This window comes from Mastomys coucha, unplaced genomic scaffold (genome assembly GCF_008632895.1).
Source record: "Mastomys coucha isolate ucsf_1 unplaced genomic scaffold, UCSF_Mcou_1 pScaffold4, whole genome shotgun sequence".
Lineage (NCBI taxonomy): Eukaryota > Metazoa > Chordata > Mammalia > Rodentia > Muridae > Mastomys > Mastomys coucha.
In genome coordinates this window covers 35,007,161-35,020,756 of record NW_022196910.1, presented here as the reverse complement: position 1 = coordinate 35,020,756, position 13,596 = coordinate 35,007,161, and the positions used below count along the sequence as shown (strand labels likewise).

The following is a 13,596-nucleotide window of genomic DNA, read 5'->3' as shown; positions in this document are numbered from 1 at the left end:
TGGGTGACAATAGTATAAATCTCTTTATCTTGGACTGAATAGAACATAAACCAAGGATGTACTTTCTCTTTTTTTCTTTCATTAAACTCAAAGAAGTACTTTTCAGTTGCTTTTCTTCTCCTTGGCCAACTTTGAGATTTTGATGGTAAGTTACAGGAAATGAAAGTTGAAACTCATTGAAAGAAACCTTCCTAACACTGATACCAACTGAGAGCTAGGTTTCTAGAATACTCATTGACAGTCTAGGAAATTTTGTATCTGGAACTCGCTCTAAGCATGTTCTCAACAACATTTGATTGAGTTGTTATCTATTCAAAGAGCATGACCCTTTTTATTTCTTTTGCGATATATGTGACATCCATGTTTCTTAAGCAGGCCTCATAATGGACAATGGAACTTGCATCTCTTTGGAGAGCTGCCCGTGTAGCTTTCATGGATTAGCTTATTCAGTTGGTTCAAAAATCGAACAAGAATGCACTGAATGGTAAGTGGTGCAAGTGAGGAGAATAATTTCTGAGTATTTTCCTACTTAACAACTTGGCCATGACAGGCATCTTGCAGAGTCTACTTGTTGCTAATTTTCATCTGCAAACTCCAGGATGCAATTTTGTATTTTACTTGAACTACACAAATTGGCTCTCTTTATGTGTTTGTTTTCTTATCACCTCCCTTGGTAATTTCATAAAATCCAGGGCTCATATTTTGCCCATCCAATTTTTGCTATTAATAATAATTAATTAACACATAGTTTTATTCTTAGAGTTAGATGACTTTCCTGAGTTTATCTACTGAATACTTTATAAAGTGACTGTCTTTTGGCAGTTTGGGGGCATGATCAGAAAGATTTACAATTCCTTATTAAACTTGCTCAGACTCTGGGCAAGGATGAAATTCCTCCAGTACAGTCCCTGGCAAAAGTAGAAACCTGCATGACCACGACTATTCTCTATGCTCTCAGCATACTCAAAAGACATGCAGGTTTATAACTAACCATATTCTCAATAGCTGATGCCATCAGACTCTTTCTTCCCTTAGAAGCGCCTGTATTATTGAAGAGGGAAAGGATCCTTTGCCTTCTACTAGATGAGAGCTCTTTCTTCTTGGTAGTGTCTTATGACAGCAAATAGATACAGAATGGATACTTATTTACCAGTCAGTCAGTTTGTAACCTTTAGTGCAACTTCTTAGAGAGGTTTTTCTATTCAGATACAGAGAACGTATTGGCTTAATATATCTTGTATATTAAGCAAAATATTGAGGCAAATGTCAGCATACTTTCTGTGTCAGGCTAATATTTTTCTCATTTTGTTTAGTGTATGTGTTGGTGGAGTTTGGAACTGCACTGAGCATGACTGTCCAGGTAATCTTATAAAATGTTAAAAACTAAATTTTAACATCTGAAGAATATTTTTTAAATTTGGAAGGAAAAATAATATTTATTTTTGAATGGATCTCATATATACATATGAATATAATAATATATAACTTACATATAGAGGATAATTGGTAAATTGAATACCTAAAAACATCTAGTAGGCAACTTTGCTAAAAATTTGCTAAAGTGGGTAAATACAAGTCCTAAAAGTATATGGAAAAGCCATCATTTAATAATTTTTAAATGACATTTAATAGGTTAATTTGTCAGATCATTAAATCTAAGTGAATGATATTCTTTTGAGGTGTGCTCATTTATGCTAAGTTGTCCTGTTGTTTTTTTAAGCATTAGCACATGTTTTCATTCCTCCTCTTTCTGACTTCATCTCCTTTGTTTATCTTTGATAGTTCAGTGCTCTGTTGTGGGGGACTCTCATTTTACCACCTTTGATGGGCGCCATTACTCTTTTATTGGCTTGTGTCAGTACATCCTTGTGAAAGGAACTGGAAAAGATAGATTCACAATCACTTTACAGAAGGCTCACTGTGAACAGGTAAGCACAGCACAGTCAGTAGGGGAGTTACTATACTTCAAAGGCCAGCTTCACATCCGTATAGATAATGTGACGGTACTATTGAAACAATTTGCTACTCTTAATGTATCGATTATTAAGACATCGTCATTATTAAGATATCTCAAAAGAATGAATCATGCTCACTATTGGTCATGACAAGTAGAACATTGATTTTAGACATATTTACATATAAAGACAAAAATAATTTTTACTAGATAAAATTTATATGAATTGACTTTTAAGATTATTTGCATATGTTGCTTTTGAAAATGTAATGTATGATTTCATGATAGGGCTAAGCTTTAATTTATTTAATTTACTCTCAAACTAGCTGTTACACAGGGTATTATTTTTGGATAGGCTCCAGTAGGTTTCATATAATTCTAAAAGGATATGTAACATATAACTAAATAATATATAATAATTTTGACATATTAATAATATTGATGTTAGATATTTTCTTTAAATAAACACACCAATAGTTTGTTTAAAAAGGAAAAAATAATTTCAAAAACATTTCCAAAATCTTTAATGATCAAATTTAATTCCCGAAAAAGGTCCTTTTCAGCAAACATTAACAATTAGTTTCTTTGCTCGTTTGCTGTTGACATCGATTGTTGCTGTGTATCACAGGCTTAACCTTCAATTTGTAGCCATCTTCCTCACCGAGCATCTGGAGTGCTGGCATTATTAACTGTGAGCTGCCATGCCTGGCTTCAGCTCTATTCTTTTATTAGAATTTAGTCATGTTTGAATTAACTTTATAATTAGCCCTAAATAACTTGGTTGTATTCTTTATTGACAACTTTGTCAATTGTACCAGATAAGTGAGCAACTATGTGTTATGGAAAACCAATTACTGGTGAGTCATTGAAAATGTTATTAAACATTTTATGTTACATATGTATTTGATATATCACAGCCTTCATATATACCAGAAATTCTTATTTGTACACACTTTCTCCACCTCCTTTCTCTCTCTTCTTTTCTCCTCCCATCTTCCTTGTTCTGTCTTTCTTCCTCTCATCAACACTTTGACTTTTCTGCAGAACCTGGGTTTGGTCTGCCTTCAGTCTATAACTCTAATTCTGGAGGATGACTTTAACAAACAAGTGACACTCAGCAGGGGAGGCCAGATCCTCACCAGTCCCAACCAAGGCTTCGCCCTGAACGGTAAGAAGCAAGATCTGAATGCATTAACACCAACAGCAAACTCAACCCAAAACGCCATTTTCATTTTGGTTGATGATGTAAGATTTGGGGTACCTGTGCCACTTTGCCAAATACACTGGAGACCACAATCCTTATTGTTTTTCTCAAGTGGCCTAGAATTTGCATAAGTAAGCAGATTCTCATAATAAAATGAGACAGACATAATAATTTGTGAGGGACTATAAGGTTTTACTGTATAGCCTCTGAGATATAGCCCATGCCACACTGGGGAAAGGACTTGCAGGGTTGGTAGGGTTCTCTGAAGGAGATGATATGTCACTGAACATTTGAAGCTGAACTTAGAATGAAGGAGGTGAGGAAGGGAGGGGTAAGTCTCTGTGGAGCTTGTTTAAGAGATAACTGAATTGGCATTGCTACATCCTGAAAAGGGTCGAGAAAGACTACCCAGAGCTGACACTAGGAAAGCGGGTGGAGTATGATGGACAGCATGAAGAGGTTTCATACATGGGAGTTTCCTGGGATGGACTTGTTTATGTCTGCTTTACAGCAGAGATATTAAGAATATTATTTTACTCTCACAGTGAAAACTCTCTCAGAAACGTTTCAGCTTCTGTTACCCATCACATGTCAATGTTACACAAAAATCAAGCTAGGAAAACTCATATAGTCCTGAATATAAAATTGTTACTGTTTGACCATTTTACGAAATGGTGATCTCACATACTTTAGTCAAATAGATGGAAATAAACAGTGAGTCTTAAGGAATTATAGTTTGTTTTGTTCTTATTTTGTCAGACATATACATATACACATACACATACATATATATGACTTTGTGTGGAAGGGAACTTGAGATGACAGGTATTAGACATCCAACATGCAGCATGCTACACAGTGAGGCATGACAGATCTATGGAGGAGCTACTCCGAGGCAGTGATAGTGTGACAGTGGAGATGGATAAAAGACAGCAGATTGATGGTCTGTCAGAACACAAATGGCCCACATTTACTGCTGGATCCAGTTGTGGCTGTATGGGGAAGGCAATGAAGAGAATGGATAAGTCAAAGAATAGTTTTCAGATTTATTGTATTAGGAACCCAACTGAGAACAATATCTGAATATCATATATGTATATGAACTTAACACAAGGACGAAGAAGAGCTTTGGATGACAGTGTCACTAGCTTAGTTTTGAGCATAAATTTCTCTCTAAATGTGTCTCATAAAATAATGATTACCAAGAGATATGCTTTCCTTTTTTGTGGCATTCACAAAAATATGGAAACGTTTTGAAAAAAATTGATATTTCCTAATGGATCGTGGCCACTTTAGGGTAATATGCTGCACTACACCATACCATTCATACACAGACATATACATATGCCATATCCCCTATACAACATACACAAACCATGCATACACAAAGGTACACAAATATATAGACATACATGTCATGCACCACACTGTTCCACATCTTCTCCCAACCCCCACCCGATACATCCCTCACCACACACAGATACAGACACATATCATATATTATACCACAACCTCCATACCATGCGAACCCCTCAGAAAACCCCACATCACACTCTGTTACACCATTCACCCCCACCACACATAGACATATGCATTTACACCACACATACAAACACATACTCTATGGAAAGGATGATTTAGAATTCAAATACCTAATATCAAGATGTTTGTCCATGGAGATTACATGTCAACAGCAGCAGTCTATCAGAAGATTAGGGGAAATGAGATAGAAGGAAAGAAATAAGAGAAAAGCAATCAGCCACTAGGGATAGGTTTAGTCCTGGAGCACAAGCAAGACCTGCCAACTAGCTAACCATCTCCAGATGTCACAGAAGGAGAGGCTCAATGTTGTCCTCTGCCATTTCAGAACACTGTATGCATGTGACAACACTAATTTATGTATCTTCTTTTCCTACAGGCATTGTTGAAATTCAAACCCTGTCATCCTTATTCATTCTCCTAAGAACCACCTTTGGTTTAAAGATCTTGTTTGCTATTGATGGAGAAAGAATTTACATTCAGCTTTCCAGTGCCTGGAAAAGAAGGACATTAGGTCTATGTGGCACCTTTAATGGCAACATCAGGGATGACTTTCTGTAAGTGTGATTTATGTGCAGCTTGTTCAGTTTAATGGCTTTCAACTTAAAGGAGAGAGATTCATTAAAAATGTTTACCCAACTGATAGGAGGTCAGCAATCACTGGCTAAGTGCTTCACTTATATCATCATATTTAACTTGTATAGTTATCCACTGGATTAGTATGTCTGTTTCACTAATTAGAGGAGAAATTAAGACCTCACAGGAACAAACAAATTATTCAGTCACTTATCTTATGGCTTCTTAAGGTTTTCACACTCAGGATCCTGTTACCCATGAAACTTTATGTAGTTCCTAGGATATAAATACAGAAAATACAGATATATACCAAATATGTAGTGGTAATAAACCATAAGGAAACTTATTTTAAACAGTTCTTTGATATTCATATAATTTTACCATTTATTAAGGATGAAAGCAATTTTGCATAAAAAGAAGATGAATGTGCTTGTTCATTTTTCTATAAAGAATTGAATTGAATATACCACCCTATAGGGCATATAGCATGTTCTATATTATTCAGGGTCACTCAGTTTTCTGATTTTCATAATCAACACTAAGAATGCTCTTTCACACAAATATATAGTATAAAATGGCAGATATTTTAAAAAATTCTGCCTAATCTCAAGCCCAAATTTAATGAATTTTAAAATAAAACCCATCAACAAGTAAAACAGTAGTTCCTACAAAGCAAAAATTCTAACATAATACTGCTCAAAGATATATTAATTTGATACTTACATGGGCATAATGGTTATATAAAAATATTAAAAATATATTTCCTTAAATGAAGCCATGTGTTTACATAAGAGTAAAAATCTTTGTACAGTATAAACACTGCAATTCATTACATACAAAAGTCTCAAATCCAAAATGAGGCGTTCCAGGAAGCATTTGTTGATGTGTGGTATGACAGTGTGTGAAATGCAAAGTGTGAGTTGTGTGTGCAGACTCAAAGTTGCAGTGGAGTCATGCAGTGCTACATAGTTGATCCTTGAAGGAAACACATATTTGATGTGTGTGTGTGTGTGTGTGTGTGTGTGTGTTTTCTGTGCAAGCCAGAAGTCATACTTGAGTGTTGCCCCTCAGGTGCCACCACCTTGGTTTTTCTGAGTCAGGACCTCTATTGGCCTGGAACTCACTGATTAGGATATACTGGTAATGTAGGATATCAAGTACCAGGAATGCAACTAGTTCTACCCCCCCCCCCATGCTGGGATTATAAATGTGTATCACCAATTTTTAAATGCATTTTAGGGATAAGAAAAAGTCTCATGTAGTCCAGGCTGGATTCAAATCTGCAGTCTAGCCACAGCTGGCCCTGAACTCCTGATCTTCATGCTTCTACCTCTCAATTGCTGGAATTACAGGTGTGTATGCTACACATGACCTAATTTGGAATTTGGTTTGGGTGATCACACATTTAGAAACCTTTGGATGTTGCCAAACTTTTCATGATCCCCTTTCATTTATATGATTCTATGTTTCATGACCTCAGTTTAAGCAACTATGAGTTAGCTCACATCCTGTAGTGAGGCTTGAATTTATGCAATATCTCAGAATGTGGGCTAACTGCCACCTCCTGGCCTCTCCTCTGCTGCCTTTCAAGTTCTGTGGTCTGCTTTTAGAAACTTGCAGCCTTTTAGAAAATCTTAATGTCACTTGTATTAATGACAGTAAGTTAAACTGTGCCGCATTATTTGGTACTACAAATTTTGGTATCTAAGTTCATTCGATTTTAGAAAAATTGGTGTTGTATTGGGAGAAAAACCATAAAGTCTGCAAGCCTTCCTTGATAGGAAAAATGCATTTTCACTGTCCATGAGAAGCAGGATCATGTTGTATTAGTCATTTGGCCTGAGACTCATTGGGAACCAGTTAAGTGGGATAACACAGTACTCATTCTCCAGGAATTGGTATTGCATTAACAGGAAGGGATTTAACCATGAAATTGAAAAAATAACCCCTCTGATGGCTGTCAGGAGTGGTGCTGAGCCAGGCTGAGGGTTAATGGAAGGGACTTGTTGATCAGTGAATGAACAGAGTTCTATCATTCAGCGTGATACCAAGAGCCAAAGTGATAGATACTTTCAAGTTACCAAGATGATAACTAACACATTTGTTCATGCAAGAATGAGAAGAATATGAGGTGCCCTATGTGTTCATTAGCTTGGCTAAACCATTACACAGTAGACACGTGCAACATTAAAGACTTATATTGCACATCCTAAATACATAAAAGTTTAACCCAGCCCACAATATCAATATAAAACATTCTAATGAAGAAATATTCAGTGCTATGTGAGGCAAGAACCCAAAATGCCCATAATATATTGAGGTAATTTCAAAATAATAAATGTGGTCCTTTGTGGTCTTAGCCAGAAACACGGTATCAGTTTAAAGGTCTCTGTGGGCTGAGCATCCAGGGAACATGTCATAGAAGAGTGGTTCTCTAAATAACATGTTTTTTTGAGTACTTTCACATATCATCTTTCCTTCTGTGGTTCTTCCCCTTCTAATCTTGAATTTGTTCAAACTAACTTACGCATTATTGACTTTAAAAAAAATTAGTTCACATCTAGCCAGAATTACATCTAGTTTAGTTGTAAGGAAAAGATCATTTATCAGTTTTTCACACCAAATGGCCAGGGTTAATGAGAATTGGGAGCTTATCCTTGGTCCCTAGAGTTACAGAATTCTTGTCTATCCTGGGTATCAACTGAACTAAACAGAACTTTTATTAATGCACCAAGAAGTTCACTGACTATGTAATGAGAGCTGAAGTTTTAATTAAAAATTAAACATTTATTTTACATTATCTCATATAATTTATTTGCATTTGGCTATTTTTTTTTTATTTATTTCAGGTTAGAATTACAATGTCTCTATGATATTGTCAAAACAAAACCATTCTAGGAGGCTTGGCTCAAATGTCCAGAAAGACGTTAAAGTCCTCCTCCTTGGCCTTGTTTGTCAGAATGGGTTAGCAGTCAGTGTTTAACAAATGGCAGATCTGTCTGCCAGTTTTCAGGCACCAGGCTCCTCTGTGCATAAACATTCAGGCGCGATAAGAGTACAGGATAATATTTCAGTCACAGATAACTCTCGGACATTGTTTAGCTTTCCAAGCAAAGTAGTTAAAATTCTTTACTTGACAAAGGTTAATGTGAAGCTACAAACATAGTTTAGTGGAAAAATATTAATTGAGAATTTATTTTTACATGCCCTGCTAGAGCAAGTTAAGTAAAGTTTGGTGAACTGAAAGGCCGTTTTATAAAGCGAAATTCAATAAATAAACAGGCCTACATTCTGGTTCCTATCTTTAACAAATTTATTGTTTTAAGTCAACTAAATGAAATAAGAGAGCAGTACTCTGGGTAGCTCCTCCTGGGAACCATGAGATATTTTGCTTTCTCTGGGAGGAGGCTGGAGAAGGAAGGCTGGGAAATAGAGGGGAAGAAAGTTGTAAGTCAGGGAGTTTCTTGAGTCTTAGTACAGCCATCTGAACAAAATGAGACTTTTATATGTGGCTTCTTATAGTTCTTTAGCATCATGGGGATTCACTGAGAAATAGGGAAAGGAAGGAGGGGTTAGGGAAGGTGATCTCATCCTCTGTCCCTGAAGAAGAAGTCTCAGCTAGATGGTAATTAAGTACTCATCTTCAAGGGCACTGTGAGAATGGAGGTCAAGCCCACCCGTCTGTTCAGATATACTGTAGCCATGAGCACAGATCTTAGGCTATGCGCAATATATTCCTCTAGAAGCCTGGGTCTGCCTTGATCTGTATAGTCTTTACAGGGTCTGGCACAGTGTCTGATAGTGAAATCACTAACAAATGTCACCTGTTGAATGAATGGCTTTTGAAGGCTACTGAAGGTGGAATTTCACATTTGGCCACTCAACTCTGCAGTCTCACTTTAAAAGGGTGGTGGTTCTCTTCTGTTCTGATCTGCTGAGGAAACTGAACAGGTGAATCAACGTGAAGGAAGGAGGATTTTATATCAACTTTCACCCCAATTTTAATCTATGTTTGCTTAGTATTTCAGCCCTTCCAATATAAATTGATATCATGAGCCAAGAGTATAGACTGTTATACTCCATACTATTTGTCAGTAGCTTGAAAAGACCATGTGAACTATGCACCTCTACGTTTCCATATTCACCTTAAACTACACCCAGGTTGAATTTTTGGTTGTGTGAATGATGCTTGGTTATCGGAGAGGAGCCAAATCTGATGCTTGGCTTTCTTTGGCGCCAGCTTAATGAGACTGATTAGCATTTCTCTGAGCTTTTGGTTTTCTTTGTAAAATCGGCACAAGGGAGGGTGTTTTCTTCACAAGACAGAAATGAAGACTCGATAAAAATTATGTATGTTCATAATTTAGCCCGTTGAAAAATCTCAAGGGCAGGAAGCTGATACCATTATTTCTCTAAAACTATTAGAGAACTTGAATTTCCAAGACTTGTTTGAACATTAAGAAAAAGAGTATTTACTTATTTGAATGTTTGAAGGATATAGGCAAATAAGAGGAATGAAAGAGATGACGGTGAACATTTTCTTACCTTTCTAGTTCACCATCAGGCATGATCGAAGGAACCCCACAGCTTCACGCACATGCGTGGAGAGTTTCCTCCACGTGTTTCGCGCCTGTCCATGTCCCGATGGTGGATCCCTGCAATATTAACCAACAGAACAGTAAGTCCTCCTTTCCACACGCAGACTTAGGGGAGATGCCCAATATGTTACACTAATTTTATAATCTTATGATTTTAAATCATGACTTATAATCATAAGAGTCTGCCGTTCGTTCCTTGTGTGCTTTTGGTCAAGCCTATGCTAAATCCATGATTTTTAAGTGCAATTAAGGTTATTGAAAAGAAGAGCAAACAAGCTATTCTTTTACATTTTAAAAATTTACACATTATGTATTTATGACTTTCTTCTTCTCAAACACAGGCTATTTTGGAGTTTTCAGATGCAGGAAATCCTCAGAGACTTTGCTATATATTAAGTTACTATGTAAAGGTTTTGGTGGATTCACTTGATAAATTGTCTCTTCCGGCTGTTTCTTTATTTTATAACTGTCACTAGGCACCGTTTTACCATATTTTCCACCCCTTTTCTCCTGCACTCTATGTCTTATGTGGTATTTGCTTCAGAGGTTTTCTTTTTTACTTTTGCTGTGAGCTGTGATTTCAGGAAAATCCCAAATAGGTAAATTGACAAAGAGAACAAAAGAAAAGAAAATAGACAAACAAACACCACCTACTCCCAACAGGACTCAGGAGAGTTTCTCACTAGAATTTTTTTTTTTTTTTGAGTTACTCTTTATTTAATGCCAGTGGAAATACGTTTTGATCTACAGGTTCTTAGAGCACAATAGAATGGCCTTATCAGTGAGTTATTTTGCTCTTTCAGGATTCTTGGGGTGAGAAATTTGTCCACCAACAGTATGCAGCCATTTGTTTCCCATATGTACACTAATTTAATGCAAGAAAATCGTACTTGGGTAACTACCAGGATGCTTATTATTAATAAATATACCTTGGATCTGGGAGGAGTTGGATGGTGAATATGATCTAAATACATTGTATAACATTTTTAAAGAATTAATGAAAATATTATATTACACATGAATATCATTGACATTTTCAACAAAGCACATTCAGTATTGTTCCTTGAAAGTGAAAAGGGTCTGATGTCCATCAGCTGTTCAGTAACACTGACAGTACAAAGACTGACTGATTTTTATCTCTGAGGGAATCAGTTCAAATAAGGTCCACTTACATCACAGAACCACATACCTCAACTTGTCTCCTTTCTCTGAAAGACAGTATCTCCCCAAACTTGTTACACCTGTTTCACCAGTCCCAAGCACCATTGTATTTGCTCAGCACTGACTTGAAGGTGCGATTGTAGGAACCTGCTTTAAATAATATAGTGATAATTATAGTGACCTCACAGATGTCAGAACGGGTTCCAATCTCTAATTTCTATTCATTATTCTCTCTTTTTTTTCACACATGAATTTATTAATCAAACACAACTGAGCTTCTCATGTCTGCCAGACACTGGACACTGCATTGTGCTGAATGCATCTGCTCCATTGTCTTTCACCCTTGAGATACCATTGGAATGCAGGGATTGGCCGCCCTGGGAATAATGGCATTTTCAACAAACTTGTCATTACACCCATTATCAGGAACCACTTTTGTTATGCACACAGAGGTCTGGAGATGATAAGCCCCAGTTCTTCAACAGCAGGCTTCCTGAGGCGATCCTCAGGCACAGGCTCACTGTGGTTACTACCACTTCTGCCAATCCTTTTGTTGCTCCTGTTATTCACATACACTAGGTTTTTTGTTTGTTTGTTTTTTTGTTTGTTTGTTTTTGTTTTTGGCTCAGAGACGATTGAATGTTGACTCAGTGCTGTTCCCTGTGTAAGTTGCTGAACTTACTGGCACTCATTTAAACAATACGTTTCTAGAAAATGGAGATACTTGAGTAGTTTTGGTACCCCATTCTTAGGGTAATCTCTGGCCTGGTATAGGAAAGACTCATGGCTCCTTTGTCTGTTAGTTGGGTATGCCGCGCACTGTGATGTCATCCACCAGGAGCTCTTTGCTCCTTGTCACGTCTACGTCAGTCCAGGGCTGTACTACCAGCTGTGTCGCCATGATGCTTGCAAATGCGGAAGCTCCTGCCTGTGCAATGCTCTTGCCCATTATGCCTACCTGTGCGGCCAGCGCGGCGTGCCCATTGATTTCAGAGCTCACATCTCCTTCTGTGGTGAGTATGACATCACAAGACAGATGACCGGGTAACTCTTTAGACAGCTTTGTGTTCATAGTGGACATTTTTAATTTTTAAAAGAGATGCCAAGATTGTATACGAACTATTTGAAATATTCTCATGGTGTATACGTACTGAAAACAAATGAATACCAAGAGCTATGTTAGAAGAAAGAACTTATAACATAGGACTGAGTACAATGTGCTTGCTTAGTGTGTGTGAGACCCTTTATTTAAACCCATGGAACTAGAGGAGGGAGAGTGGGAGGGATGGAAGGAGAAAGAGAACGAGGGAGTGAGGTAGAGAGACATACAGAGAGAAAATGTTAATAACTGGGTTATTTGTTACTGAGTTAGAGTATGATTATGTATCTTGAAAGAAGCCTTAAGGTTAATTTGAAAAAAATTGAAAATATTATTATTTTGGAAATGTCATATCTAAATATTGAAGAATATGAAATAGGAGGATGCTTTGTGACATAGCTAATCTGTAGTTAAATAGGTCCAATGTGCCTTAGGCACTAACTGTTTCATGTTCTTGGAATCTAATACTCTTTATTATGGTATCTGCTGTTCCATTTAAGGTAGAGAGATACAGTCATGTCCTATGTTTATTTTCCAGCTATAATCCTTGGGCTTCCTGTTTTGTTTTGTTTTTTGTAAGTTTACTGAAAACTTGTTACATTCATTATTTACAGGCAGCTTTTAGCTGCTTTAAGATCAGGGCTCAGAGCTTGCAAAGCTGGAAATATTAGCCTTTTTGTCCCTTATGCAGAATCCCTTCTGACCTCTGCTTTAGTCCTTCCTTCAGTCAAGGCTTCTCATCTCTGAGAAATCAGCTTGAAGGTCTTCCAGTTCCTTCATGTTTTAGTTGTGAGCTAATCTTTAATGACAGAGCCATCTCTCCAACCCAAGTCTTCCAATTTCTTGATGTTTCCTTTGTGAGCCTTCAATGGCTAAGCCATCTCTACAACCTGGCTTTTCAATGTCCTGTTTTATGAAGGATTTTCCATTACCACATGAGTGAAATACAAGATCTAAGACAACTAGGATTAACACTCCTCTTCTCTACTTCAAATTCTGTGTTTTATTTCCCTCCTTATTTATGGCATCTGGAAATGCTCTCCACTCTTATTCCCACCAAGTTGCACTACATACCTAACATCATTTTAATTATGTTTGAATCAGAATGGGCAAAGTATTTGTTTCAGTGAGTTTTAGACTTTTGTTTAAGTAAAGAAAAACATTTAAAAAGTAATATCTTTATTAATTATTTGAAATTTTCATTTAATTTTCTAAACTTAATATATAGCTTTGGAAATTTTTAAACATGAGCTCTCTATGCCATTTTACTATCTTCCCCCCCCCAGCTCCTCCTATGTCTTCTTACCCCCTCTCAAAGTTATGACTTCTTCTTTAGTTGTTACCATTGCGTATATATGTATGACTACAACCTGCTGAGTCCCTTTAATATTGCTTACATGTATATGTGTCTAGGGATGAGCACTTGGGGTTAGATAACCTATATGGGATTGTCTCTGGAGAAGAC

At 36.8% G+C, this 13,596-nt stretch overlaps 1 protein-coding gene and 2 long non-coding RNA genes across 4 annotated transcripts in view; 1 reads left to right on the top strand and 2 right to left on the bottom strand.

Annotated features, from left to right (window-relative positions):
- The window catches only part of Otogl (otogelin like), a 149,978-nt gene that overhangs the window by 32,201 nt on the left and 104,181 nt on the right, over window positions 1-13,596 (top strand). For both annotated transcript variants that reach the window (XM_031349232.1, XM_031349231.1), the window contains exons 13-19: window positions 376-484; window positions 1,314-1,360; window positions 1,783-1,928; window positions 2,999-3,122; window positions 5,077-5,254; window positions 9,827-9,951; window positions 11,836-12,045. In XM_031349232.1, coding sequence (XP_031205092.1) covers window positions 376-484; window positions 1,314-1,360; window positions 1,783-1,928; window positions 2,999-3,122; window positions 5,077-5,254; window positions 9,827-9,951; window positions 11,836-12,045 — 939 coding nt within the window. The remainder of the gene's footprint in view (window positions 1-375; window positions 485-1,313; window positions 1,361-1,782; window positions 1,929-2,998; window positions 3,123-5,076; window positions 5,255-9,826; window positions 9,952-11,835; window positions 12,046-13,596) is intronic.
- LOC116075826 lies at window positions 4,105-4,884 on the bottom strand. Its single transcript, XR_004112722.1, has 2 exons — window positions 4,811-4,884; window positions 4,105-4,150 (listed from the first exon to the last, which is right to left on the bottom strand). It is a non-coding gene; the product is annotated as an uncharacterized LOC116075826 (long non-coding RNA).
- On the bottom strand, window positions 5,520-9,901 carry LOC116075825. The gene is made up of 2 exons (XR_004112721.1): window positions 9,819-9,901; window positions 5,520-5,549 (listed from the first exon to the last, which is right to left on the bottom strand). It is a non-coding gene; the product is annotated as an uncharacterized LOC116075825 (long non-coding RNA).